We start from the raw sequence: 27,702 nt of genomic DNA on the forward strand, positions 1-27,702 counted from the left end.
GACGAGGAAGTATGGCCTGCCTGGGTCAGCCAATCAGAAGCCGGTGCTCCATATTGAACCTTTGTTTTGGTGTGAAGGCTGCAACCACACCAATTTACAATTTTGTTTGATTAAATTCTTTTCATCGGCGACAATGAAGCTATCAGAAATTAAGAAGTTAAAAGTGGCTGAGCTTCGGTTGAGGCTTGAAGAAGCCGGTTTGGACAGTCGGGGGCTCAAGGGAGACCTTGTAGAGCGGTTGTGGTCATTTCTGGATGACGGCAGCCAACAAGGGAACACGCATAAACAGGACAGTCAGCGACAAGGTAATAATGATGTGATGGACTAACCTAACCACTGAGTGGTTAACCGGCTTACTTACTCTTTAAGGGTCAATTAAAATCTTTTTATGGGTTTTCACAGTAGATTCATAGGTGTGAGGACAAAGCTACAGTTTTGAACGGGGATAATTGTCACAAAGTGCCAGGCAGTCTAAGATTGATAAGAAATCACTGTTAAAAGAAAAATTTGAAAAAGATGCCAAATTCAAGCCAGGATATTAACCTTACCTCAAATGAAAAAATATTCCTATGGGTGGAAACCCCGTTACCTCACAATACGATACGATTTGCGGTTCAAAGCTCACAATATCGATACACTGGTCAGGAAATCATTCTACAAAACAAGTGATAAACAGAAAAACTAACTATCTTCTTCCTTCTGCTGTAGGTTTATCATTAGTTGTCGTCAAATCCATTTGAACTGGGAGTTTAGCAGCAAATTAACCCCTCCCTCTTCAAACAGGCCCTTCCCACTTCCATGGCCGTCAGCGGAAGCCAATGCCAGGCAAAAGGTCATTTTTAATTTTGGGTTACAGAACAGGAAGTGACTCAAACGCAACAGAAAGTGACCGGTAAATGCCTCAAAAATTGGAAAGAATGACTGTGAATGCTCTGGTTTCGAATGAACGACTGTTCATTTGCCCTTCCTAGTCTTAATGGATTGGGCGTCAAGCGCCCTTTATGGCAGCCATAGAGTTAACCAAGACACTATTATGGTGGAAGATTTTGGTGGCAACTTGTTGGTCCTTTTTTTCAACATTGACACCTTTTTAAAACGATATCTTGATTCTTGGCATGAGCGTATCGATAAACCTTTTGGGATGCAAAATATCACGCTATAGGGCTGCAGCTATTGATTATTTTAGTAGATGATTAATCGATAAATAGTTCGTTCGAATAATCGATTAATCAGATAAGGAATAAGAAATAAATAAATAAAGATCTATATACAACAAAAGAACAATTGCTTAACTTACATAGCAAAACTATGCTAGCTTAAATGCTATACAACGTGAACTTTTTTTTTTTTACAATGCTCTTAACAAATGGTTCAGAGACGTATTCCTATAAATCAAATAATGAATGCTTTAAAAAATCATTAGCTCAAACAAAAACTTGGCTTATGTTGGTCTTAACATGGAGCAGCTGGATTCAGCCATGTGTAATGAGGCAGAATAGAGGGCAGTGTATCCATCCAAATCAATAAAACTAAATGCAAACACTTTCAAATTAACCATTATAACGCCACTTTAATTAAACCAATACTCGAAGCAGCAAAATTTAATTCGAATCTTTTTTTTCTAATGGAATACTCGAGTTAATTGATTAATCGTTGCAGCACTATCACGATATATCACCATTTAAATATTTTGTCACACCCCCAATATTGACAGGAAGATTTTAGTGAAAAATGTGACAGCCAACACCTCTCTTCCCTAAATAATATAATTACAGCACATCCAGTTCCTCCCTCTTCCCCAGTGGTGCCCACGAATACAACCCAGACTCTGGAAGTGGAGGTGGCCCCCATTTCCTCTTTATCTCCATGCTCTACCGTGGTGGAAATACCCGGTGCGACCACAATGAACGGACAGACGGACCTGGCCCAAGAGTTCCACGACTCCGCCACGCAGACTGAAGCTGAAGTACTTCCTGACACTCCAGTATGTCAAGTCGAGAAGAATGAGCTGGAGCAGCCGGCGGCAGAGGAGGAACGAGGTCGAGCGTTCTACGAGTTTAAAGAAGAGATTCGATATAAAAGGTAATTGAGAAGAAGCGCATCATTGGTGCTTGCCATGACTGTGTTGTAGTTCATTGATTCTGGTTTTGATCGTCAAAAATCTTTTTTTTTTTTTTTTTTTACAAAGCTAATTTCAATAAAAATGTTATTGTCCACTAGAGCTAAACCACCAAAAGCTCCACCAAAGAAAGAGGAGGTTGATGCAGATTACGGAGATATAATCAAACTGCATTCATGTGAGTACCCGAACACATTTTTTCATCGCCTGACTTATTATTTACTTTTACTCAGTACTTCTCAAATAACTTCTCAACAGAAAATAATTGCAAAGCACTGCTTTAACTGTTATCATATTGTATTTGCACTTACAGTGGGGCAAATAAGTATTTAGTCAACCACCAATTGTGTAAGTTCTCCTACTTGAAAAGATTAGAGAGGCTTGTAATTGTCAACATGGGTAAACCTCAACCATGAGAGACAGAATGTGGGGAGAAAAAAAAACAGAAAATCACATTGTTTGATTTTTGTAGAATAGAAGATTTTATAGAAGATTTCCGGCTGTCAAAGAGGTCTAACTTCTTCTAACGAGGCTCCACTCGTTACCGGTATTAATGGCACCTGTTTTAACTTATTACCGGTATAAAAGACACTTGTCCACAATCTCAGTCAGTCACACTCCAAAATCCACTATGGCCAAGACCAAAGAGCTGTCGAAGGACACCAGAGACGAATTCGTAGACCTGCACCAGGCTGGGAAGACTGAATCTGCAATAGGTAAAACACTTGGTGTAAAGAAATCAACTGTGGGAGAAATTATTAGAAAATGGAAGACATACAAGACCACTGATAATCTCCCTTAATCTGGGGCTCCATGCACGATCTCACCCCGTGGCGTGAAAATGATAACAAGAACGGTGAGCAAAAATCCCAGAACCACACGGGGGGACCTAGTGAATGACCTAGAGAGAGCTGGGACCACAGTAACAAAGGCTACTATCAGTGCGCCGCCAGGGACTCAAATCCTGCACTGCCTGACTTGTTCCCCTGTTGAAGAAAGTACACGTCCAGGCCCATCTGCGGTTCGCTAAAGAGAATTTGGATGATCCAGAAGAGGACTGGGAGAATGTGTTATGGTCAGATGAAACCAAAATAGAACTTTTGGTAGAAACACAGGTTCTCGTGTTTGGAGGAGAAAGAATACTGAATTGCATCCGAAGAACACCATGCCCGCTGTGAAGCATGGGGTTGGAAACATCATGCTTTGGGGTTGTTTTTCTGCAAAGGGACCAGGATGACTGACCTGTGTAAAGGAAAGAATGAATGGGGCCATGTATCGAGAGATTTTGAGGGAAAATCTCCTTCCATCAGCAAGGGCATTGAAAATGAGACGTGGCTGGGTCTTTCAGCATGACAATGATCCCAAACACACAGCCAGGGCAACAAAGGAGTGGCTTCGTAAGAAGCATTTTAAGGTCCTGGAGTGGCCTAGCCAGTCTCCAGATCTGAACCCCATATAAAATATGTGGAGGGAGTTGAAAGTCCGAGTTGCCCAACGACAGCCCCAAAACATTACTGCTCTAGAGGAGATCTGCATGGAGGAATGGGCCAAAATACCAGCAACAGTGTGTGAAAAGCTTGTGAAGTGTTACAGAAAACGTTGGCCTCCGTTATTGCCAACAAAGGGTAAATAACAATGTATTAAGACAATCTTTTGGTATTTACCAAATACTTATTTTCCACCATGATTTGCAAATAAATTCTTTAAAAATCAAACAATGTGAGTTTCTGTGGGTTTTTTTTTCCACATTCTGTCTCTCATGGTTGAGGTTTACCCATGTTGACATTTACAGGCCTCTCTAATATTTTCAAGTGGGAGAACTTGCACAATTAGTGGTTGACTAAATACTTATTTGCCCCGCTGTAGATGACAGTCACCTACACTTTGAGGTGGATTCGGACGGCGCCTGCGGCCAGCCGCGATTTTGGGTCAAATTTCCCCTGCTTTGGTCCGGATGCAGACTCTCGCACGGGGTCTCACAAGGTCGGGTGGGCTTCCAGGTGAGGCTAGAGAGGAGGCTGTCGATCTCACAGCCAGATGCCTCGCAAGGCGACCAGACTTACGGGATGAGAATAGGCTGGTCCGCTGCCCAAACTTCCCTCATGCTAGGTAAGCTTATATTGTCAGACATTTTGTCAAATTCATTTTTAGTTTTATCACTCAAAAATAATCTATGCTGATGTTCAAAAGTGTGCCCTTTACTCACATTACAATGTTTAGTCTTGATTAATTTAATGTTGATTATATTGAAGAAAAATGCTTTCTTCCAAAATGAAACACGTTTCTAAGGCATCATATTTCCTGGAATAATTCAATACTGAAGAGCAGTGGTTTTTAACCTTGCCAAAGTTATCGAACCCTACTAGTTTCACATGTGTATTCACCAAACCCTTTGAAAGTTAATAAAAAAGCAATTTTTTTCAATTCATAACCGATATAGCTAAGCAAACAAGCTAATATTTAAGTGAATTCCCGTTCAAATAATGTTGACTTTCGCGTTTCATTTTTATGCTGAAAATGAAACGAAACTCATTTAAACTGTTCCTGTTCTTCGTTTTCATGTTTACTGTATATTCTCATTTTATTTGGACACCCATGCATCACATACTATTTTCATGGCATAAAATTTACCGGGCGATCTACATTCCTATGGTCACGAGCTGTGGGTCATGACCGAAAGAACAAGATCCCGGATATAAGCGGCTGAACTGAGTTTCCTCTGTATGGTGTCCGGGCTTTCCCTTAGAGATAAGGTGAGAAGCTCAGTCATCCGGGAGGGCCTTGTAGTAGAGCTGTTGTTCCTCAGCATTGAGAGGAGCCCGATGAGGTGGCTCGTTCATCGGATGCCTCCCTGGTGAGGTGTTCCAGGCATGTCCCACTGGGAGGAGTCCGCAGGGCCGACCCAGGACATGCTGGGGAGATTATGTCCCCTGGCTGGCCTGGGAACACCTTGGGATCCTCCAAGAAGAGCTGGATGAAGTGGCTGGGAAGAGGGAAGTCTGGGCATCTCTGCTGAAGCTGCAGCCCTCGCGACCCGACCTCGGATAATCGGGAAAAAATGGATGGATGGAAGGAAAATTATGTGGAAAATAAATAAATAAATAAATAATAATAATAAATTCCCAATATCTGCACAGTCCATGCTGCCTGCAGGTCTGTTATACTTCCACATGCCAAGTGCTAGTCAACCTTCCACTGAGCAAACCAGTTTCTCTTATAATTAGATTGAGGACTACCTGTTGAAAGAAATGAAATAAAACTTGTAAATTGGAAGAAAACCAGTCCAAAACCTAGTCTAAAATGAAACTTTGACTTTGGTCAGTCTGAAAATTGGATCCTGTGTGTCTTACTTCACCCCTTAGACTTACTCACCGAACCCCTGGGGTTCGATCAAACCCAGGTTAAGAGCCACTGCTGTTGTACAGGCAGGTTTACATTAGGGTTGTGCCATCTTAGGCGGAAAAGCGCTTTATAAGTATAACACCAACACCAACCCCACGATTCGATTCGATTACGATTCAGGGCGCTACGATTCAATTATTGAACAGTGATCACGGTAGTGATGATTAACACCATTATCACTACTATCGATGCATCATACATTACTAATTAATAAAGTTGCCAAACAAATTTATGTCCATTATTTATTTAAAATATCCTAATGATTCAACAGGAATGATGGAAACATACCCATACAACAAAAAGCTTCAAAGGCAGTACTTATTTATCCCAACAATACAATAAAATTTACACTGGTGGAATGAATTCCACATTTTCTGGAAACAAAGAGTGTCATAAGAGATAAGGCCATAACCAATATACTTTGTTTTCACAGATTTCTGTACTATTTTGCATGTTTGTAGTATTACCGCTGTACTTAATCCTGGTTTTAAACGTTCTGCATCTGGAATAACTTTTGTACACCTACCAAACAACGCACAACTTGACATGGAAATACATGTTAGCGAAGTCGCTAATTAGCATAGCGCTCAGCGCTAACTAGTAACATCTAAAAAAAACAACAGCAATAAAGGCTAAACAGTACAACAGGGTTTGTGTACTCGCCTCTTATAAACGCACACAGGACCTAGCAACACACTCGGTACAATTTTCAATTAACACGACTTGAACCTCCTGCTGGACAACAGAAAGGCAAGGGGCAACGAACTATCTCTCTTCCCCTCTTGCTCTAAATTATAGCTTGCGCACAGAAGAGCGACCGCCGGGTCCCCTCCCTGTCTCATCCACAAATTCATTTTTAGGTCTTTTGAAAAGGAGTAAATCTTTCGCTCAGTAAACAGCTGCATCTATCATAACGTTGTGCGTGCGTGCGTCCATTTAAGGTGTCCAGGCGGCAGACGTGTCTTGAATTTCGTTCCGCTACTAGCGGCTGTCATAAAGTTATTTGGGAAAAATAATCGTTTTTGAACATTTATGAATCGTAATCGAATCGCGATGCATCTAATAATCGATTTTTTTGGCACACCCTTAATTTACATGTACTGTAACCTCTCCCACAGTATGCCTTGTCTTAGTATAATGCACTTGAGTTCCTTCAGAGAGGAAATGACATGTTGTTTGTTTAATGATTCCTTTTTTGGACTTTCAGGACAAGAAGAATTTTCTTTCGCCTATGATAGACGTGCTAGAAAAGTGACGTGCGGGAAAGAAGAAGAGTTCGGGGAGCCGTTTTGCGAAGGGGACATCATTGGATGCTATGCCGTGAGTGTAACTTGACTAGTTACACGCCAGTGAACTTTTTTAAAATGCCTGTTTCAAAAAGTAAAATCTCACCACTTCATTTAGAGAGATGAGGTAAAATTGTTATTAGCTTTTGGTAATAATACAGTGACCAAGTGGCAAATTGACGACACTGATTCTCTTTTGTAAAGTTCTCTTTGTTAGCAACATTGGTGTTAGCCACTTAAAATCTTGAACCCTTTATAGGGCAAGGATTATTTTTGGTCATTTAAACAATTTACTGTATATGTATTACCCATTATTATTATCTATTATAATTTTAAATCATTATTTTTTAAATATAATTATTAGGGGTGCACGATATCCATTTTTTAAAACCGATATCGATAACTTGTTGCTCCTCCAAGCTGATACCGATATCGATAACCGATAATAAATATATAATTTTTTTAATGTATAACCTGAGTTTTTAACACCTGGAGGTTTTAAAAAAACTAGTGGTGGATTCAACATAGATTTGCCTTTGATCTCACCAGATTTTTTATAATGACATGAACAAAACAGTGCGTTTCAATTCTGCACTGCCCGACAGCCAGCTAAGAATGAATGCACTTCCATAAACCACAAGGCTTGGTCTTTTCTTGTTTTTATGGGAAGACACTCATCTTAATATTGTGAAAGTACAACAGAAAAATACACGTATTCAATACTCAATAAGCAACAAACTGCAAAATACACTTATATACACTACTATTATATGTATAGCATTGCACACTAGCTTGAGCTACTGAAGCATTGGCTGGCTTCTATAACACAACTTATGAAGTTCTGTACATATGACCCTTCACCACAGAAGTAAACGTATATTGCACATCCATATGTTATAGTAAACATAAAATACTTACGTATATTTCCGAGGCGGAAACGTAACAGAAAGCATTCACGACTGTCAACCGCTACCGCTAGACACCGCAATGTGTAAGTGATTGAACCAAACTACTGTAACAAAAAATAGATGCAGTGAATTATTCTGACCAGCAGGTGGGAGCAATGCCCCGCAAATGGTCAACTGATTTCCCATACAAGTGTGTAAACTGTAAAGCCAGAACAGTACATATTATAGGTCCCTTATATTCCGAAAATTATGGTAATTTAAACCAGGAAGACTGGCTGTGAGGGCTCATGTTTAAGTGCCATTTACAGCGCTGGATGTCCAATCCGTTTTGGACGTCTAGTGCCGTCAATTCAGCTATTGAGTTCATTATTGTCGTCCTGCAGTCTTTCTCCACGAAAGGCGACGTTCAGCTCTCCTTCCACAAAAATGGCCGTTTTATTGGCGTGGCCTTTTCCCTGGAGGCATCCAAACTACGAGGCCGTGCTCTTTTCCCTCACGTGTTGTGTAAGAGTTGCGTGGTGCGCTTCCTATTGGACCCCACGGATCTCCCCTGGTATCCCGTTCCTCCTGGTTTCACCCAACTGGCGGCACTCCCCGCCGGGCTGAGATGTCGCAACACATCTGCACCGAGCTCCATAGCGCAGAGTGAGGTGAGTTTCTAGTAGTGGCTCAGAGAAAAGCTTCTTCCCATGTCCTGAAGCCTCGTACGTGATCTTTTTAACCTGATTCAAATCCTCTGAAATGCCTGTTTTCCCATCATGTGAACGGATCAGGTTACAGTTATTGTATTTCTGTTTGTGTCTATAGATGATTTTAATGGTGGGTCTCCCCGGTTCTGGTAAGAGCCACTGGGCCCGAGCTCACATACGCCAGCATCCAGAGAAAAACTACAAGCTGTTGGGCACCGAGGTGCTACTTGCATGCATGATGGTCAGTCCAAAAGCATCCAGTAGATCATCCACCCACTGCTTGTGACATCCACATGACTCAAACGTGCGTATGACGGCACCTTTTAGGGCGGGGGCGCGAGGGAGCAGCGGCTGCAGCAAGCTGCCCAGTGTCTGACTGAGCTTATCAAAATGGCCGCTCAGACGCCAGGCAACTACATCCTGGACCAGGTAACACTTAAAAAAGGCTACGGTACAGTAAAATACAGCGATACCTCCACATACGAAGGTAATTCGTTCCAGGACCTTGTTTTTAAGTCGAAATGGTCGTATGTCGAGCAGGATTTTCCCATAAGAATGCATTATAATCCCATTAATTCGTTCCACAGCCCAAAAACCTACACTAAATCCTTAATAAATACTGCTGGTACTATTATGAATAGCAATTACACATAGCAAAACAAATAAATTAGAAATAAAAATCGGAAGAATAATAATAATAATTCCTGTAATGAATCGGGATCTAATGTGACGGACCTTTTTTTCTGTACCTGAACGCACCGCGTGGCTGACATGACACAGAGGGAGCGGAGCGGCTGAGAGTTTACTTTCGCTTTCAATGTTTTCTTGAGAACACCGTCAACTTTGGCGGTCAGGAGGCGTTTTGTGTTGGATAAGTTCTGTAATAAATGATAAAAACCTGACGCAACTGGCGATTTCTTTGGCGATGTTACCACAATAATAATTGTCATCTTAACTTATAAAGACTGGCGAACGGTGATCGATGGTAAGTGTCACCTTTTTCCTTGGTTGACCATCTGTATAGACCCTACCCACCGACGTCACAAAATCACGTGATCGCTGTATTGTTCCGCCCCCTTGTCCGTCATTTTGTGTCTGTATTATTAATGGTCTCAATTGATCGAGCAATTTATAATGCATTTCATGGAAGACCCGGTGCTTTTGGATGCCGTAAACTCACTTGATGCGTTGCATAAAAGGCGTTATGTGGAAAAGCTTCAGTTTATCCATTCGCCAGATCCATATTTGATGCCTAAATCGATGTTTTTCGACCCGCTGTCTCCGCCGTATTTGCCTGACATCTGCTAGCTACCCTGATATGTACAACTATCTTGTCCACACAAAATCAGCCTTTAAAGCCTGAAAATCAGCCTGAAAAACTTTAAGAGCTTGGAGGCTTATAAATACTTCGTTGCTGGTTGGGTGAAACAGGTCCTCGTCCACGAAAATTCGGCAGGAATCTTATCTTGTGCTTGGAAAGGTGAGTTACGAAATTTTCAATTCAAAATCTTTTGTTCTTGCTAACATCCACTGTCAAGTCGAATGTATTTCATGTCATTTGTCAATGGAGCTAGGGCTTTTAATGTTTATATGGTTTAGCGATAGCACTCTCACTACATACATACGTGTATGTTGTCGGCGATTAGCCTAGCAATGATCTCAATTGTGGTTGTCAGCCCAAAACCCTCTAAATATATATTAAATGCATCTTACCAGATACAAAATGACTACTACATAATCTGTGGTAATCGTTTGGAGCCCAGTTTTCTCGTCGAATTGCAGCAGCCCATCTCGCTCTCTCCTCTCCGGGTCTCTCGGAATCCGGTAGAACTTCAAGTCTCTCCATCTATCTTCTCTGTTATTGCAACCGACCGCCACACACGCCTTCACCATTTTGATTATTAATGTTAACGAGCAGAAAAACACGCCGTAAATAGGAGGAATGTACGTAGCCGTAACAGGCAAACACGATGTGTTGACGGACAATTGGGCGGCACCAGTCAGGAGGGCGGAGTTGTGACGTCACATGGGTAGGGTCTATAAACCTTTTTGAAATCTGTGTTGATTTCTCTCACAAGAAAATTTGCCGTGTGTCCGTCCGCGGTACTGTCATGTCGTCGTATTGTCGGATGTAGAAACAAATGGCGAGTCAAATTTTACGTCGGATGTCGAAAAGATCGTATGTCGAGGTACCACTGTACTGTATTTTCTATTGTTTTAGCAATGTCAAAACCATGTTCTATTTGTTTCCAGTGCAACACCCACTTCTCTGCACAGCAATACAAGCTGCAGCTGTTCTCCAGCTTCGGGCGACGCATGGCAGTGGTGCTTTTCCCCACGGCGGACGAGTGGAAAAGACGACTGTCACAGCAACGCGAGGCTGGCGAGATCATTCCAGAGATTGCGCTGCTCAAACTCCAAGGTGGCACCCCATTCACGGTTGTTTTGCCTAAGTGGCTTCGATTAAATGTGATTGCTCCTGCCTTCCAGTCAGCTGCAGTCTTCCCGAGCAGCTGGCTGATGTTTTGGACGAGTTGCGTTACGTAGAGCTGGAGCAGGAAGCAGCGCAGATGCTGTTGCGGGAGTATAAAGACGAGGCCCGCCGACTGCTACCGCCTGTTACCAAACCGGAGAAACCCAAGAAATATCTGGCTAAGAAAAGGCCATATCCGCATTGGCCTCCAATACCTCCTCCTCCTCACTTGGGAAGCCAAATCATGGGTATGTATTGTTTAGGTCACTTTTAGTGTTGCACTGATACCATTTTTTGGCTCCTGATACTGATTCCAACATCTGCTTTGTAGTATCTGCAGAAGCTGATACTGTACCGATCCGACGTTTTTTTTTTTTTTTTATATACAATTTATTTTAACACTAAATTAAAGTGATCACTCGCTACTTCGCACGTCAAACTTTCTGCCCTCAGTCCATCGCGGGGTTTTTCAGATGAGCTGTCCCGGACCGATTGCGTAGTCTCACTCTCGCGCCCTCTCCCTGCTCTGTTTGTCAGGCAGGCCGTGCACATGCACTGGAGTTGCTTATTAAAGTTAACGATGATTGACAGATGAATGTGTTTGATCTTGCCAAAGTCACGAACTTCAAAAGTGCCGCATGCGTCAATCATAGTTTAACTTGTTAAACAGTTGCTGTGGCAACTCATTGTGTGTAAGTAAGCAGCTCGAGCGGATTTGAGTAGACTCAATCAACCATTTAATAAAGCCAAGCGTTTTTCTACTACTTTATTCATTCATTTTCCATGCCGCTTATTGTTGATTAAAAATAGTTTGGTGGGACAGTAACATGTTTAAAACTTATCATAATTGTTAAATTTGAAGTGCTTGAAAAACATTTATTAAAATATGTATATATTTTTTTACTATACTTTAGAGGAAAAAAAGTGAAAAAAACATGTCTTATATGTATCTCTCTCCAATGCTTTTTTTTGGTGTTGGGCTACGTCGTTTTTCACTTATCGCGGCGGGTTCTGCTCCCCATCAACCGCGAAAAACGAGGGATCACTGTACTGCATACTCACGTGAACGTAAAGTCATTGCTATCAATCCTTGGTCAGACATTCCTTAACTCATTGGCTGCCATTGACGGCACTAGACGTCCAATCCGTTTGAAGTGGAAGGGTGGCAGCGAATAAAGGTTTGTTCATTCACTACCAAGCGTTGTTGTTTTTGGCAGCCCTTTTCATTTTTGTCTTAATCTTTTAGACAAAAAATACCTATTAGTTTTAGTACTACAGTACTTCAATCATTTCAAAATGTTTTCGTCTTCATCTAGTATTAGTCGCCAAAATCTCATATTTCGTCTAGTTTTAGTCAGCAGTTACTCAAATTGATTTCGTTTGTAAAATTCTAAAGATTTAGTTAAAAACATAAAGGGTTCCAACAATTTCAAATGAACATAGACACGAGCACATATTGTAGCATCTACAAGGACAACACCTTCGTGATGATAATACACACTCAGAAGGAAAAACAGTACATTATCTTCAATTAAACCACCTAGAAGCTACAGAAAATGTAAAAAGAAGCTAAGCATTTAAGATTATTGCCACGCAAAAGTTTACGCTAATGCTAACGCATGCTATTTTGTCGCATTTTTGTTTCGTGAGACAAAAACTGGCATTCATCTCGTTATGTTCTAGTCTCCCAGGCTCGTCATCTTCATGAAAATATTGTTCATCGACAAAATATCGTCATTGTTGATGAAAATAACACCGCTACCAACAGTCCCAGTTCAGATGAATTGCATGTTGACTGGTGATGAACTAATTGATGAGGTGACAACTGCTTCCTTGTTGACGGTGGCATGCGTAACTTGCCGCCATCTTGGGTAGGGCAACCAGCGGTTGGAATGAACGACATCTTGAAAAATACATATTGCACAGCATCAGCACTTTAGTTCTCGGTACTCGCAGATACTGATGATGTCATTTTAGTGCCATACCGGTACTGACAATAGTATTGGTATTGGTGCAACACTCGTTTCTTTGACTAACATTCAATTTTGGGTTATTTATTGAATGGCTCTTTATATATGGCGGAAAACACTCAGGTGACTTGAAGTTCTGCTCTGAGACCCCCAATTTGGCCAAATTTCAAAATTGTCTGATATGCATGTGTGATACATCATTAGAAAGCTTAAAATCTCAATTTTCTGGGGGAAGAATAATGTTGGACAGAGGGGCATTTTTTGAAAAAAAAACAAACGTTTTTTAAAAAGCAAAACCCTATCAGGAGGTGAGAGCACTTTAAAGCAAAATTACAGGCACTATGACTTAAGCAACTCATTGTGTGTAAGTGAGCAGCTTGAGCGGATTTGAGTGGACTCACTCAATGAAGCATTTCATGAAGACAAGCATTTTTCTACTTTATGCTTGTTTAAAATATTATTATTACATTTGAAGGGCTTAAAAACCATTTATAATATATATATATATTATATATATATATTATATATATATATGGCGGAAAACACTCAGGTGACTTGAAGTTCCGCTCTGAGACCCCGAATTTAGCCAACTTTCAAAATTGTTCGAAATGCATGTGTGATACATCATTGGAAAGCTTAAAATCTCTTTTCTGGGGGAACAAAAACTTTGAACAGGAAGGCATTTAAAAAAAAAAAAAAATTTAAACAGCAAAACCCAAATTTGAGGCGAGAACACACAAGAGCAGAATTAAAGAGGCCACGATTTTAACAAGATATTATTGCGTACTTACCTTGTTTCGATCCAAAAACTCAATGTCGCATGTATCACACACACAGCTGTGAATGGCCACAGCTGGATTTTGGGGGATTTTATGGGTGAAACATGGTAATATAACAGGGGCTGCAATGCAGAAACCGCAGACATCAGGGAGTGGTCGAGATTTTCTTTTTCATATATTTATCCTTTTAAACTCCCCCCCCCAATTTTTCTTTGTTTGGTTCAATTATCATCTAACATCAGGGAAAATGCGACAGTAACAAAAAAATACAATTTAGCGATAGTTATGAGGTAAATATTAGTGACTTTTTTACCTACGCCATTTTTTTCATTGTGACGTAATTTGTTTAAAAATTAAAAATATGCGAGTGAATAATTTTTTTAAGTCGTTTTTTTTTTTTTTTTTTTTTAACAAAATAGTAGACATCAATTAATGATTCTAAGCTAAAAATGACAGACATTTTTAATAATAAATATAATTATTTGTTTTCATGGCTGGGTTGAAACAAAAACGGTTGCGTGACGTCTGTAAACGGGGGTTTGCAGGGTAAAACGGGCAAATTAAAAATAGTTCGGAGGCGTAACGCACCATGAATCTGCTGTCGCAGCTAAATAGACATATTGTTCTATCAAACACAAAAATTGTTTTGGCTTAAAATAAAGCAGTTTCTTTTAAAGAGGAGTGCAAGAGCAGAAACTGCTTTTTCAGTCTTGTCTGAGTTTTCCGCCATATGCTAATATTTCTTTTTATTAAGGTGTACTGTTGGGTTCTATTTCGTCCCTTAAGCACCATTCTCTGGCGGTCATACGGGATTCATAGAACCGTAGTGAAATTCGTAACTTTCATTGTTTCAGTGTGGCCGTGTATTATTGATTAGTACTTGTATGTGCTGTTTATGATTTCAAATAATGTTTTCTCGTCCCTCAAGCCTGGAATAACATGCCGTCTTGGAGCCAGCATGTGAGTACAGATTAGTTTACCATGACCAGATTTATGAGAGTCCAATCAGAACTGATTAAATGTCATTCTACGTTTCAGTGGAATGTACCTTATCATGACCAAGCCATGTACTACTGCAGTGGCAACGAGAGCTAATGATGAAGACGTGGACACGAGGAGGAAAGCATTTGAAGCTTCAAACAATCAACCTGTCAGTATTGAAATACTGAAGGACAAAACTGCCCTTTTTTAATAAAAAAAAGATGTATTTTAAATATTTTACAGTACAGTGATGAATCAGAGTTTGAGTGCTCCTGGAAAAGCTCTGATAGTATTAAACTGAGACTTGAGGCTTCACAGTCTGGAAAAGCAGCACAGCTCCCTTGGCTGAGGGACACAGCTCTGTCCAAAATGAGCTGCTTTTATCCAGCCGTGACATCTCCTGTTTGGAATTTTTAAACATTTTTAATGTGCACTATTTGTGCAGATTTTCAAGTCGGAATTTCTTACTGTGCAGCTGAGAAACACGATGTCCGTCGACTCGCTGGCCTCCGCTCCTCCTTTCCAGTACAATTCTCGGACTTGGTCGGACGAGAGAGAACAGCTGAAGACACAATGGCAAAAATGCACAATCTCAGGGCAAAATGTTCATGAGAGCCACAAAGACTGAAGCTGCAGCTACGGTACATTATCCTTCATTTATATTCATGTAGCACGTCTTAACTCACCCTGTGACATAAAAACTCAGGTACTCATTCTACCTTGCGTCACATATCCATCTACATGATCATTCACTTTCTGAGGTATTGAATCCATTTGATTCTCATCCACTTAAACCACCATCAGTTTTTTTGACTGAGAGACCAAGTCGTAATGTATGAAAATAAAGTTTTGTTGCACAAGTTTTTTTTTTTTTTAGTTTTTTGAGACTCAAGTTATATTTTTCCAATCCAGTTGGATTATCAGCCTTGTCAGACATTCCCAATATCTCACTTTTCTGTGCAGCCGCAACTAAGTCATGTAGTATCAATTCCAATTCCATTTTTTAGCTACCAATTCTGATACCTGGCTGTGTGGTACCAGCTGATGACAATATAGTACCGATAACACGATACCAGGTTTGTTGTTGTTGTTGTTGTTGTTGTTTTTTAACTACATTTGTGTTTCTTTTAGTACTAAATTACTGCATACTCACTTAACACTAGAAAACCCAACAAAGGCTGAATCGGCCTTTCCCAAGACAAATACTCCTAATATTCCCATATATGAATGGCTCTTGTCTGTCGGATACGACTTGCCAATTCAAAAGCACTTGGGTCATTTTGGCCACCGCTGGTTTTTTCCAGGGTAGAGGCCAAATCAGCCATTGCTTGGGACTATTAGGAGTACAAGAATTCTCTGGGACTTCTAGTGTTAAATGTAAAGTAATTATATTGGTCAGAATTGAACCGAATTGTTTAGTCAGACATAACTCATTGGCTGCCACTGACGGTGCCACCCTCCCCCTTCAAATGGATCGGACGTCTACAAGTGATTAACTCATTTAAATTCACAGCAAATACTACAAACTAGTATCGGTGCAACACTAGCAGTATCTGCAAATGATAGCATACCTGATGTAGAACTCGGCACTTGGTCTTCCGGCACTGGTGTGATTTAAGGCCACGCCCATCAGTATCGGCTCTCCCAGGGAACTAAGAGGAATGTTAACCTGAAGACAATTGAGCATTACTTTAAATGTTAGTCAGCAAAAATAAGAACATGGAAGTAAAAATGGATCCAACAGCTGTTATTCAGTGGTATGAAAAAGTCCCAAAACCTCTTGGAATTTGTCACATTTCTGCATAAAATCACCATCAAATGTGATCTGATCTTCGAAATCACATAGATGAAAAAGCAGTGTCTGCTGTAACTAAGACCACCCAAACATTTATAGGTTTTCAGATTTTAATTCAGATAGCATGCAAACAATGGGGAAAAATACGTAAGTGAACCCTGTGCCTAAGGAGACTTAAAGAGTAATTAAAAGTAGGGCTGCAGCTATCGATTATTTTAGTAGTCGATTAATCGATGAACTAGTTAGTTCGAGTAATCGGATAAGGAACATGAAAAATTAAAGTACCTGAGATGAGTCCCAAACGGGATAAAAAAAATAATAAATGAGGATCTGTGTACAACAAAAGAAAAATTGGCTAACTTACATAGCAAAAATCCGCTAGCTTAAATGCTATAAAAATGCTAATTTTTATTTTTATTTTTTAACAATGCTCTTAACAAATGGTTCAGACACATATTCCCACAAAAAAACGGCTCAATATACCTATAAACTAGAGGTTAGATCTTGTGCCCGAACCTGAACCCAACCCTTAACCATAAATAATAAATAAATTGCTGCTGCGTTGTTTTTTTTTTCTTCGTGTCACTCCAGTAAATAAAAAAAAAAATTGGGGGGTTTTCGGGCTCGGGCCTGCAAATCTAGTTAATTGATCGTGCCCGGGCCGGGCCGGGTCGGGCCGGGCCTCAATGCCAGCGGGCCGTGTCGGGGCTCTGATCTTCACGTTGCTCAGGGCACCTTGTCACCAAGGGCCGGGCCTTCTAGATGGGTTGGGAAATTTGCTATATAGAATGACCAACTCTTGTTCTCATGTGTTTAGACTTGAAAGAAGACTCACCTCGTCTCTAATCTCAGCGCAAATTGATGAGAAAAACTCAGCGACGACAGCCTTTGGGCTATTCCGCAGCAGGTTCAAGTCGATTTTTGTTTCGCCGAGACGCTCGCACACCGCCTGATGACAACAGCATGATTTTAGGACGACACAAATACTATTACAACCATAGACTTCATAATTGTATTGACGGGTCAATTCGGCCTGCCACTGCGCAACGCCTTCAAGCAGGGGGCCAGGCATCACACAATCCGCTTTAGTTATTCGCAGTTGGGTGCAGCGACACATGCAGCATTCAATGCCGGATTTAGGATAAAAGTACGAAAGCTATACCGCATACAAACAGGAAGGATTGTCTCAGGAGTGATTAGAGGATTCAAGGTAATTATTATATTTTTCGTGCCATGCATGCATTTTGAAACGTGAAAAAAAAAATCAATGGGAGAAATTAGCTGCTTCGGCATTGGCATTATAGTTCGACATATTTACGTAAAAGAAATGCTTTCTGCACTTTTTTTGCTTTTAACCAAGAATCGAGACTGTTTTACGTCCATATCTATAAAGAATTCGGGGATTTAAGCATTTTTTCACAATAATTTTCACCGGAAAGGCTCTGATTGCATCAGGCGGCCGCTTGCTATATTCACTAACAGACTAGCAATGTACTTCGACATATTTACGTAAAATAAATGCTTACTGCACGTTTTTTTTGCTTTTAACTAGGGCTGCAGCTATCGATTATTTTAGTTGTCGATTAATCGATGAACTAGTTAGTTCGAATAATCGAGTAATCGGTTAAGTAACATGAAAAATTAAAATACCGGAGCTCAAGTTCAAATTTTATTTACAAAAAAAAATGAGGATCTATGTACAACAAAAGAACAATTGTCTAACTTAAGCTAGCAGACTTTTGCTATTTAAATGCTATAAAATGCTACCTTTTTTTTTTTTTTTTTTACAATGCTCTTAACAAATGATTCAGATTCGGCTAAATATGCCTATGAACTAAATTATGAATGCATAAAAAAACATTAGCTCAAACAAAAACTTAGCTTACGTTAGTCTTAACAGGGAGCAGTTGGATTCAGCCATGTGAAATGAGGCAGACCAGAGGGCAGTGTATCCACCCCAATCAATAAAACTAAATGCAAACATTTTCAAAATAAACCATTACAATGCCACTTCAACTAAACGAATACTCGAATAAATAAAATTTAATTCGAATATTTTTTTCTAATCGAATACTCGAGTTAATCGATTAATCGTTGCAGCACTACTTTTAACTAAGAATCGAGACTGTTTTACGCCCATATCTATAAATAATTCAGGGATTTAAGCATTTATTCACAATAATTTTCAACAAAAAAAGCTCTTTGTGATTCCACTCTGTCAGCTTTGACAGCCTCGCCAACAATGCAGGCCCCCTATTTATCGGCCCCGTGTCCCGTCAATACATTATGAAGTCTACGTTACAACTCCAACAGTGCAAAAATAAAAGGGTTTAAACCACCACAGGAAAGGAACAATATATAGTCTTCTCATGCTATACTGTACTGAAGTTGATTTTTTAAAATATTATTTAATATGTTCATAGGATTCGGAGATGTTTACGGTAAGTTGTCTTGTGTCCAATTGCTTTACTAACATTTAGTATACAGTATATAGAGGGTGTCCAAAAAATGCATACCCTTGAGCAACTGGTAACCAAAGTGTCTATGGACTTTTTGAAAATTATACCCATTGAATCAATGATTGTAGCAAGACTAAACTTCAAAGAAAGGAAATTCATTTTAAAATGTTACTGAAAATATAAAAATGTAGTTCAAGTTAGAGCAGGGCGGTAAACCGAAAATTTACCGTTACCGAAATTCTTCACGATGACCGACGTAATTTTGACCATGTCGGTAAATTCGGTAATTTAATAAAAGAAGAAAATACTGTATAGTCTTTTCATCCCGCTTTGACTCTGTGTTGTTCGGCTATGTTCATTCCCCTTTAAGAAACCAGACAGTGTGCTTACATTGGGAGTCACATGGTTTTCAGGAAGCCAATCAAACAGAAGCCCGGTAGGCTAACGCTAGCTGCTAACGCTAGCTGCTAACGCTACAAGTAAACGGGATGAAGTCGGGCTTAAGTTAGCTTCGCCAAACTTTCACCCGACATTAAGTAAACTCTTGACAGGTTCCAGATAGGGATGGAAAAACCGAGGCTTTCTGAAACAATGAACCACTTTTAAGACAATTGCCCTAAATTGAATCACTGTTTGACACACTGCAAGAGCCCCATCTACTGGATAAACAGTGCACGTTTCTTTTTAAAAGTAAAGTTGACAAATTGCCTCAGCATTACATATCTTCAATAGAATTACCGGTAAGTGGATGTCGTCTATTTCAACCAGGAGATCGTGTCGTCATTAAGTGTGATTCACACAATTAAAGTTGACCTCTTTAAGCCTGTGTCATTGCTTTTGTCTGTGAAGATGTGTTCAAAGCAGTATTTGTAATACACGACAATGCTAGTCTTGTAAGTGGCTCGTCCTAGATGACAGGGAGTAACTATGTATTGTTTATTTTTTGTAAAAATTACAGTACAGTAAGCACAGTGCTTGGGAACAGGAATATTATTTATTGCATACTGTAAGGATTTCCAAAATCATAAGATGTAAATAATTGAGCTGAATAAAAGAAAGGAAAGGTTTGTGAAACATTTTATTTTTTAATTAAGTATAATTTCTGGGGGGCGGGTGGATGTGTCGTATTTGTATCTATTCTAAATATCTAAACGTATGCCACTATCTAGTGTATAACAATGCGGAATGAATTTAATGAAATTCAAGAGATGATATTTTTCAAGTCATACAAGCTGTTATAAATGTTCACACAAGAATTCTTATTGTTTACAAGATTTTTTTAATACTTAATGTTTAGACTGCATGTGCAATTGTTAAATTGAAAGCTGGTAAATAAATTTAACGAGAAACTGTTAATTTGTATTCCATGCATTGATTCAAATTTTCAAATTATATAACAGTTTGCTTGGGCGAATTTATCGTCATTTATCGTTATCGAGGTAAATCTGCTCAATTTATCGTGATACGTACTTAAGGCCATATCGCCCAGCCCTAGTTCAAGTGTGGACATGTCATCTTATCAGCTGCAAAAGGGTGTACTGGTATACATTTTTTGGTACACACTGTAAATATATATAGAGTAGGGGTGTGACAAAATATCGAAACGGTGACATATCGTGATACTTTGTATCCCTAAAGGTTATCGATATGCTCCTGCCAAGAATCGAGATATCGTTTTAAAAAGGTGTCAATGTCTAAAAAAATAAAAAGGAACAAACAAGTTGCTTCCAAAATCTTCCACCATAATAGTGTCTCAGTTAACACTGAGGCTGCATTGATGGTGCTTGACGCCCAATCCATTTAGACTAGGAATGGTCATTCATTCAAAACCAGAGCATTCAGTCATTCTGTCATTTTTAGGGCATTTACAGGTCACTTGCTGGTCATTTTAGGGCATTTACCGGTCATTTTCTGTTGAGTTTGAGTGACTACCTATTCGTTTGGGTGATTCCCAGGTCACTTCCTGTTCTGTAACTCAAAATAAACCCATATACCCATAAAATACCCCAAAACCAAGAGGAAGTAACTGAAAATCAACAGGTAAATGACTTTAAATGGCCCAAAATTACCTCATTGCCTGGCATTGGCTGCCACTGACAGCCATAGACGTTCAATCCGTTTGAAGTGGGAGGGATGGCAGCGAATCATTCGCTGCCACCCTCCCAGTTCAATCGGATTGGACGTCTACTCGTGATAAACTCATTCCAATTCACAGCAGAAGCTTGTTTTTCTTTTTATTAGTTGTTTGTAGAATATCCTAGAATGATTTCCTGACCAATGTATCAATAATCGTTGTATCCCCATATCATCAGATCGTTATCGTGAGCTTTGTGTAAATATATAATATAGTAATATAATAATAAATAAATAATATATATAATATAGAGAGTTTAAAAAGTATGTTTTATTCAATTTAATGTTTCAAGCATGTGGGAATGGGATATAGAGGGGCGAACAATGAAAAACAAATGTTTTGCTCTGATATCCTTTCCAAATGCTTTAAAACAAAATCAGGGGGCTTGCATCAAGCCGTTTATTTCAACTAACACGATAAAACAAAAGCGAATTACACATTTCAGGGACAGGCATCTTTTTAAAAGTTATCATTAGTTTAACTGTGCGGTGGTAGTTAGTAAAAGAGGGAAATTGATGTTGAAAACACCTATTGAGAGCAATAGACGTCCAATCCATTTCACCTTGGGTTCTGGGTGCCCTCCTGGAATGTCCAGCTTCCCACCTGCCTCCGCCACCTCCTGGCTCCTCTTGATGAACACCACCTGTCCGTCGCCTGTGCACACAATGGCGCCCACTCCTAAAGGCTGGGCCAGCAGCGCCTGACTATTGCCCAACTCTGCTTCCCCACGTCTGATGAGCTCCGCTGCCCGGGATGACCAGTTAGTACCCAGATAGTCCTTGTAAGAGGTGATGCCCACCCTCAGTGTGAGCAACGGCGTGGTCTCCTTATCATCTCTGGTCTGACTATGTATAAATTCCAGGTTTTGAGTGGCAGGCGATGCAGTGTGGAACGAGTGCAGGCGGAATTTGGCGCCATTAAAAAGCCACGGCTCCTTAGACACCCGCGCCGTCCACACCTCCTCGATGTGACGTTGCAGATCTACATCCATCTGACAGTTATACCTGTGGAATAATGTTTTAATTGTTTAAAAATTCAAAGTCCCAAATCATGGCTAAGGCACATTTAGTGATTGGTGACCCTACTTTTCAGAGAGTTCCACATCCACTTGGGATTGTCGCAGGCCCCGCCAGGCTGCACAGTGCAGCAGCAAAGAAACCTCTGGGTCCATCGTCCAGTTCTTCTTGCTACTTTTCCCCTAAGGGACATTTATTTCACTTTTTAATTTTACTGAGAAACATAACAAGCTAAAAAAAAAAAAAAAAAACTTTTCGAGTCTTGTGTTGCAGGATGCATAATCTTTGCCTGGCACGGCCAGACTGTTCTCCCTGTATTTTTCAAACACTGAGAGAAAAGTCTGGGAACCATCCCATTAACGGCCTCTCGAGCAGGTACAAAATCAATCGACAAATCGGATTCGTTTATTTGCGTGGCGTGTTCTTAACGAGCAACGTCACTCTTGCGCGTCGGAAGTCGTCTCCACAACAACACAGATGGTGAACAGGAGAGCCGAGAATATGTTCCAATCCACGGTAAAATCAGTTTTAAATTACCAAAAACACATCGACACGAGTCATTGACAACAGTCCGTCTCGCGCTAGCCATGTTGAATAAACTCCGCTCTCCTCGTATGTTTACTTCCGCGCGCAAGTCCCTTGTCCTGCCCTCGTCGTTTTCCTAACGTCACGTCTGCCCGTCGCTGATTGGTCCACTCCGCTGTCTGTTTGCTGTGGCTTGCTCCGCCCTGGAAATTGTATCCGCTGAATTCTGTATCCTGAAGACTAAATAGCTGGAATAGCGGTGAGTCTGGTGTACCAGGCAAGCATAATCTTCCAATACAAGGAAAAAGAAAAAAATTGAGAAAAATTTATTTGTGAGAATCTATATTTTCAGTCTAGTGGTGCAACGATTAATCGATTAACTCGAGTAATTTGATTAGAAAAAAGCTTCAATTCAGATTTGCTGCTTCAAATATTCGTTAAATTAAGGTGGCGATGTAAAGGTTTGTTTGGAAAGTTTGGATTTAGTTTTATTGATTTGGGTGGATATACTGCCCCCTAGTGGCAACTGTGAATATGACATAAGTCGTCTAACATCCAGCTGTTAAAACCTTCACGAGGTAAGTCTTTGTTTGCACTAGTATGATTGTTTCTATACAGTGGTACCTCTACATACGATCGCTTCGACACACGAACTTTTCGACATCCGACGTAAAATTTGACTCGCCATTTGTTTCCACATCCGACGACATGCTCGAAATACGACGACAATGGCAGCACCGCAGACGAATGCACGGCGGATTTTCTTGTGTGACAAATCAACACAGGTTTCAGAAAAGGTTGGTGCAGGTGGTGAAACAAGGAAAAAGTTGATGCTTACCTTCGAAATGAAGATGCAAATGCCAGAAAAATATGAGCGTGGGGTGGGCATCCGTGAAATGGCTCAACAATACATCTCCACGGTCCTCCTCCGACCATCGTTCGCCAGTCTTTATAAATTAAGCTGACAATTCTTATTGTCTCCAAAGAAATCGCCAGCTTCGCCACGTTTTCATCATTTCTTTTACAACTTATTCAACACAAAACGCCTGCTGTCTGCCGCAATTGATGGTGTTCTCAAGAGAACATTCAAAGTGAAAGTGAAACTCAAGCTCACCGGTCTGTCTCTGGCACGTGAGCCCCGCGGTGCGTTCAGGTACACAAAAAAACGTCCGCCTTATTAGAACCCTATTCGTTACACTATTACAGGAATTATTATTATTCTTTTTATTACATTATTCCAATTTTGATTTATAATTTATTTGTTTTGCTACGTGTAATTGCCATTTGTAATAGCACCAGCAGTATTTTTTAAGGATTTAGTGCAGGTTTTTGGGCTGTGGAACGAATTAATGGAATTATAATGTATTCCTATGGGAAAATCCTGCTCGACATACGACCATTTCGACTTACAAACAAGGTCCTGGAACGGCTTAACTTCGTATGTAGAGGTACCACTGTATTTGTTATTTAGTTTTGAAGTCTATTTAGCTGTCCTTGGTGGGAATATGTTTTTGAACGATTTGTTAAGAGCATTGTAGAAAAAAAACCCGTTAGCATTTTATAGCATTTAAGCTAGTGGACCCTTGCTACGCAAGTTAGCCAATTGTTCTTTTGTTGTACTAGCTTCCTCATTCATTTATTTTTCTTTCGTTTGAGGCGAATCTCAGGTATTTTATTTTTAAATGCATTTATTGCTCTTGTGAAATAACAGTGCAATTCTGCATCGTTTGAAGAAACATTCAAGTATTTTGTTTTCGCAATTAATGTTCGTATGAAACTGCACTTCTAGCAAGCCAAAACAATTATTACAAGCCCAAACACTTCTTTGTTTTACATCTCCTAAAATTTATTCTGCAACGCATTAAATGTTGATAATCAGATTACTCGAGTATTCGAACTAACTAATCAATAGATTAATCGATTACTTAAATAATCGATAGCTGCAGATCCATTTCAGTCCACAATCTTAAACATCTGAACAGTGCTTTCCTTCACTTAAACAAAAAGTTTATTTATACAGCCCTAAACCCAGAGATGAATAACAGTAAATGAGAAATAATAATTTCAAAATCATAAAATAAATGGGTATAATGTTGTTATTATGAATATACAAATGAAATTAATAATTTGGGGGGGGGGGGGGAACTAAACTATGAAACCTTTTAATGGAAAAATTATCTACACTGCTGGCCAAAAGCATTGGCACCACTGCAATTCTGTCAGATAATGCTCAATCACTCCCAGAAAATGATTGCAATTACAAATGTTTTGGTAGTAATATCTTCATTTATTTTGCTTGCAATGAAAAAGAGAATGGAAAAAAAGATAAATCATTATCATTTTACACAAAACTCCAAAAATGGGCCCGACAAAAGTATTGGTACACTTTAAAAATTAATGTGATGCTTCTCTAATTTGTGTAATTAACTGCACCTGTTACCCACCTGTGGCACATAATAGTTGGTGGCAATAACTAAATCACACTTGCAGCCAGTTAAAATGGATTCAAGTTGACTCAACCTCTGTCCTGTGTCCTTGTGTGTACCACATTGAGCATGGGGAAAAGAAGACCAAAGAACTGTCTGAGGACTTGAGAATCAAAATTGTGAGGAAGCATGGGCAATCTCACGGCTACAAGTCCATCTCCAAAGACCTGAATGTTCCTGTGTCTACCGTGCGCAGTCTCATCAATAAGTGTAAAGCCCATGGCTCTGGGGCTAACCTCCCTAGATGTGGACAGAAAGGAAAAATTGACGAGAGATTTCAACGAAAGATTGTGCGGATGGTGGATAAAGAACCTCGACTAACATCCAAACAAGTTCAAGCTGTCCTGCAGTCCGAGGGAACAACAATGTCAACCCGTACTATCTGTCTGAATGAAAAGGGACTCTATGGTAGGATACCCAGGAAGACCCCACTTTTGACCCAGAGACATACAAAATCCAGGTTGGAGTTTGCCAAAACTTACCTGAGAAAGCAAAAACTATTTTGGAAGAATGTTCTTTGGTCAGATGAGAGAAAAGTGAAGCTTTTTGGTAAAAGGCATCAACATAAAGTTTACAGGGGAAAAAAACGAGGCCTTCAAAGAAAAGAAGGTCCCCACAGTCAAACATGGCGGAGGTTCCCTGATGTTTTGGGGTTGCTTTGCTACCTCTGGCGCTGGACTGCATGACCGCGTGCATGGCATTATGACATCTGAAGACTGCCAACAAATTTTGCAGCATAATGTAGGGCCCGGTGTGAGAAAGCCGGGTCTCCCTCAGAGGTCATGGGTCTTCCAGCAGGACAATGACCCAAAACACACTTCAAACGGCACTAGAAAATGGTTTGCGAAAAAGAACTTTAGGCTTCTAAAGTGGCCAGTAATGAGTCCAGACCTGAATCTCATAGAACACCTGTGGAGAGATCTGTAAATGGCAGTTTGGAGAAGGCACCCTTCAAATATCAGAGACCTGGAGCAAATGGCCAAAGAAGAATGTTCTAAAATTCCAGCAGAGCATTGTAAGAAACTCATTGATGGATACCAGAAGCAGTTGTTATTTTGTCTAAAGGTTGCGCTACCAAGTATTAGGCTGAAGGTGCCAATACTTTTGTCCGGCCCATTTTAGGAGTTTTTGTGTAAAATCATAATTATTTAACCCCCCCCCCCCTCCCCATTCTCTTTTCTGTTTTTTTTATCATTGAAAGCAAAATAAATGAAGATGTTACTACCAAAGCATTTGTAATTGCAATAATTTTAAATTGAGCATTATCTGACAGAATTTCAGGGCTGCCAATACTTTTGGCCAGCAGTGTATTTACAAATAATCAATACCAGTCAGTTACTGATAATGAAACAAAAAACACAGTAGTTTCTATAACCCAATAACTATAGATTTCACTGTTTCCATAGTACTTTTTTTTTTATAATTTAGGGGAAAACAACATAGTCAGATACACGATACAAAGAGCACATTTATGGCCAATCAATGTGTTTTATCAGCATTTACTATTATATAATTATATGAATGACACCTGATAACCTGACATGCATGAATCGTTTCTATACCACTTTTAATATAATCTTTGGTGGAAAAAAATCGAACCAGTGAGCAGCATTTGTGACTTTTAGCGCAAGACTTCTTTAACTACAAGTTATCCTTTCTACAAATGACATTTGCTGCACAAGTTATTTATACGACAACTATAGATTTTTTTTTTTAACATACAAGGTATTTATGGAACGACTATAATATTTTGTGCAACTACAAATTATTTTTGCTACAACTATGTTTTTACTACAATTTAAATGTTCCTGTTGTACCAAATTTACCTATACTGTATAACCACAAGTTTGTTGTTTAACACTGAGGTTCTTTTGAGATGGAAGTAAAATTGAAAGCATTAATGTCAAACTGCTCAAAGTCCAGTGAGAAGTTTCCACAGTCAGTAATGGTTTGTGGAACTATATTATTTGCTTGGGTGGGTCCACTCTAGTCCATAGTCAAAGCTGCTGTCCACCAGGAATGTTAAAGCACTTCCTTCTTTACGTTGTTGAGGAGCTTTATCACCTGAACTGTGCCAAAGGCTGACACGTCTACGTCACGTCGTCTTCATGTTGTCGTGTAACTAATCGCAAAGAATAAAGTTTAAAAATAATAATAATCTCAATTCTCAAAGAAGAACCAAGGGCATGTTGATTTAATACACTTTTCAGAGGACTGACATCTCTGTTTAAGATCCTTTTTGTTGGTCACATCACATAGGCCTATTATGTCAAATACTGTTTTGTTTTTTTCTCTGTCAGATGTAATCACTATAAGTGGGAAGGGACTTGAATGACTTTTTGAAACACACCATTAAAATATTTTTTTTCTGATCATATTTGAACCGTCCGGTGCCGTAACCAGCATGAATTTCTAAAAGAATAAAATGGTAATAGTGTATAATAAACTTACCAAAAGTGCACTTTGCGGAAATTTCCAAACTCTTAAAAACGTAAACGATAACTGAATATCATTCGATGTGATGTCCTCAACGACTGCTCTCTCGGTTCTGTTTGTTTGCAAACTGGTGAGTTACGACAATTGTAACCTGTTTACGGTGCTTCTCCAAGGTGCTTTCAGAGCTCATTGGCTGAGGGAAATACACGTGACACAAGTCACAACGGTGAAGAAAAAAAAAACC

General features: G+C 39.7%; 2 protein-coding genes across 5 annotated transcripts; one reads left to right on the forward strand and one right to left on the reverse strand.

Annotated features, from left to right (window-relative positions):
• On the forward strand, positions 1-15,723 carry si:ch211-107m4.1 (heterogeneous nuclear ribonucleoprotein U-like protein 2). Of its 3 annotated transcripts, XR_009064859.1 has the most exons (13): positions 1-305; positions 1,776-2,082; positions 2,221-2,297; positions 3,986-4,228; positions 6,729-6,841; positions 8,099-8,365; positions 8,523-8,645; positions 8,732-8,833; positions 10,658-10,826; positions 10,895-11,125; positions 14,555-14,586; positions 14,665-14,776; positions 15,053-15,700. XR_009064859.1 is itself a non-coding variant. In XM_057850793.1 (12 exons), the coding sequence occupies exons 1-12, from the start codon at positions 134-136 to the stop codon at positions 14,719-14,721; spliced, it is 1,866 nt and encodes a 621-aa protein (XP_057706776.1). In that variant the 5' UTR covers positions 1-133; the 3' UTR covers positions 14,722-15,723. The 3 variants fall into 3 exon arrangements, 2 of the variants coding, with proteins under 2 accessions (XP_057706776.1, XP_057706775.1); XM_057850793.1 differs by having other exon boundaries at positions 1,803-2,082; positions 14,665-15,723; XM_057850792.1 differs by having other exon boundaries at positions 2-305; positions 14,665-15,701.
• Positions 13,844-27,609, reverse strand: nudt22 (nudix (nucleoside diphosphate linked moiety X)-type motif 22). Of its 2 annotated transcripts, XM_057850794.1 has the most exons (7): positions 27,474-27,609; positions 22,081-22,193; positions 21,558-21,999; positions 17,238-17,351; positions 16,179-16,276; positions 15,076-15,169; positions 13,844-15,007 (listed from the first exon to the last, which is right to left on the reverse strand). In XM_057850794.1, the coding sequence occupies exons 2-7, from the start codon at positions 22,164-22,166 to the stop codon at positions 14,900-14,902; spliced, it is 942 nt and encodes a 313-aa protein (XP_057706777.1). In that variant the 5' UTR covers positions 22,167-22,193; positions 27,474-27,609; the 3' UTR covers positions 13,844-14,899. The 2 variants fall into 2 exon arrangements, with proteins under 2 accessions (XP_057706777.1, XP_057706779.1); XM_057850796.1 differs by lacking the exon at positions 17,238-17,351.
• Positions 27,610-27,702: the final 93 nt, after the last annotated feature.

This window comes from Corythoichthys intestinalis, chromosome 11 (assembly GCF_030265065.1).
Source record: "Corythoichthys intestinalis isolate RoL2023-P3 chromosome 11, ASM3026506v1, whole genome shotgun sequence".
Taxonomy (NCBI): Eukaryota; Metazoa; Chordata; class Actinopteri; order Syngnathiformes; family Syngnathidae; genus Corythoichthys; species Corythoichthys intestinalis.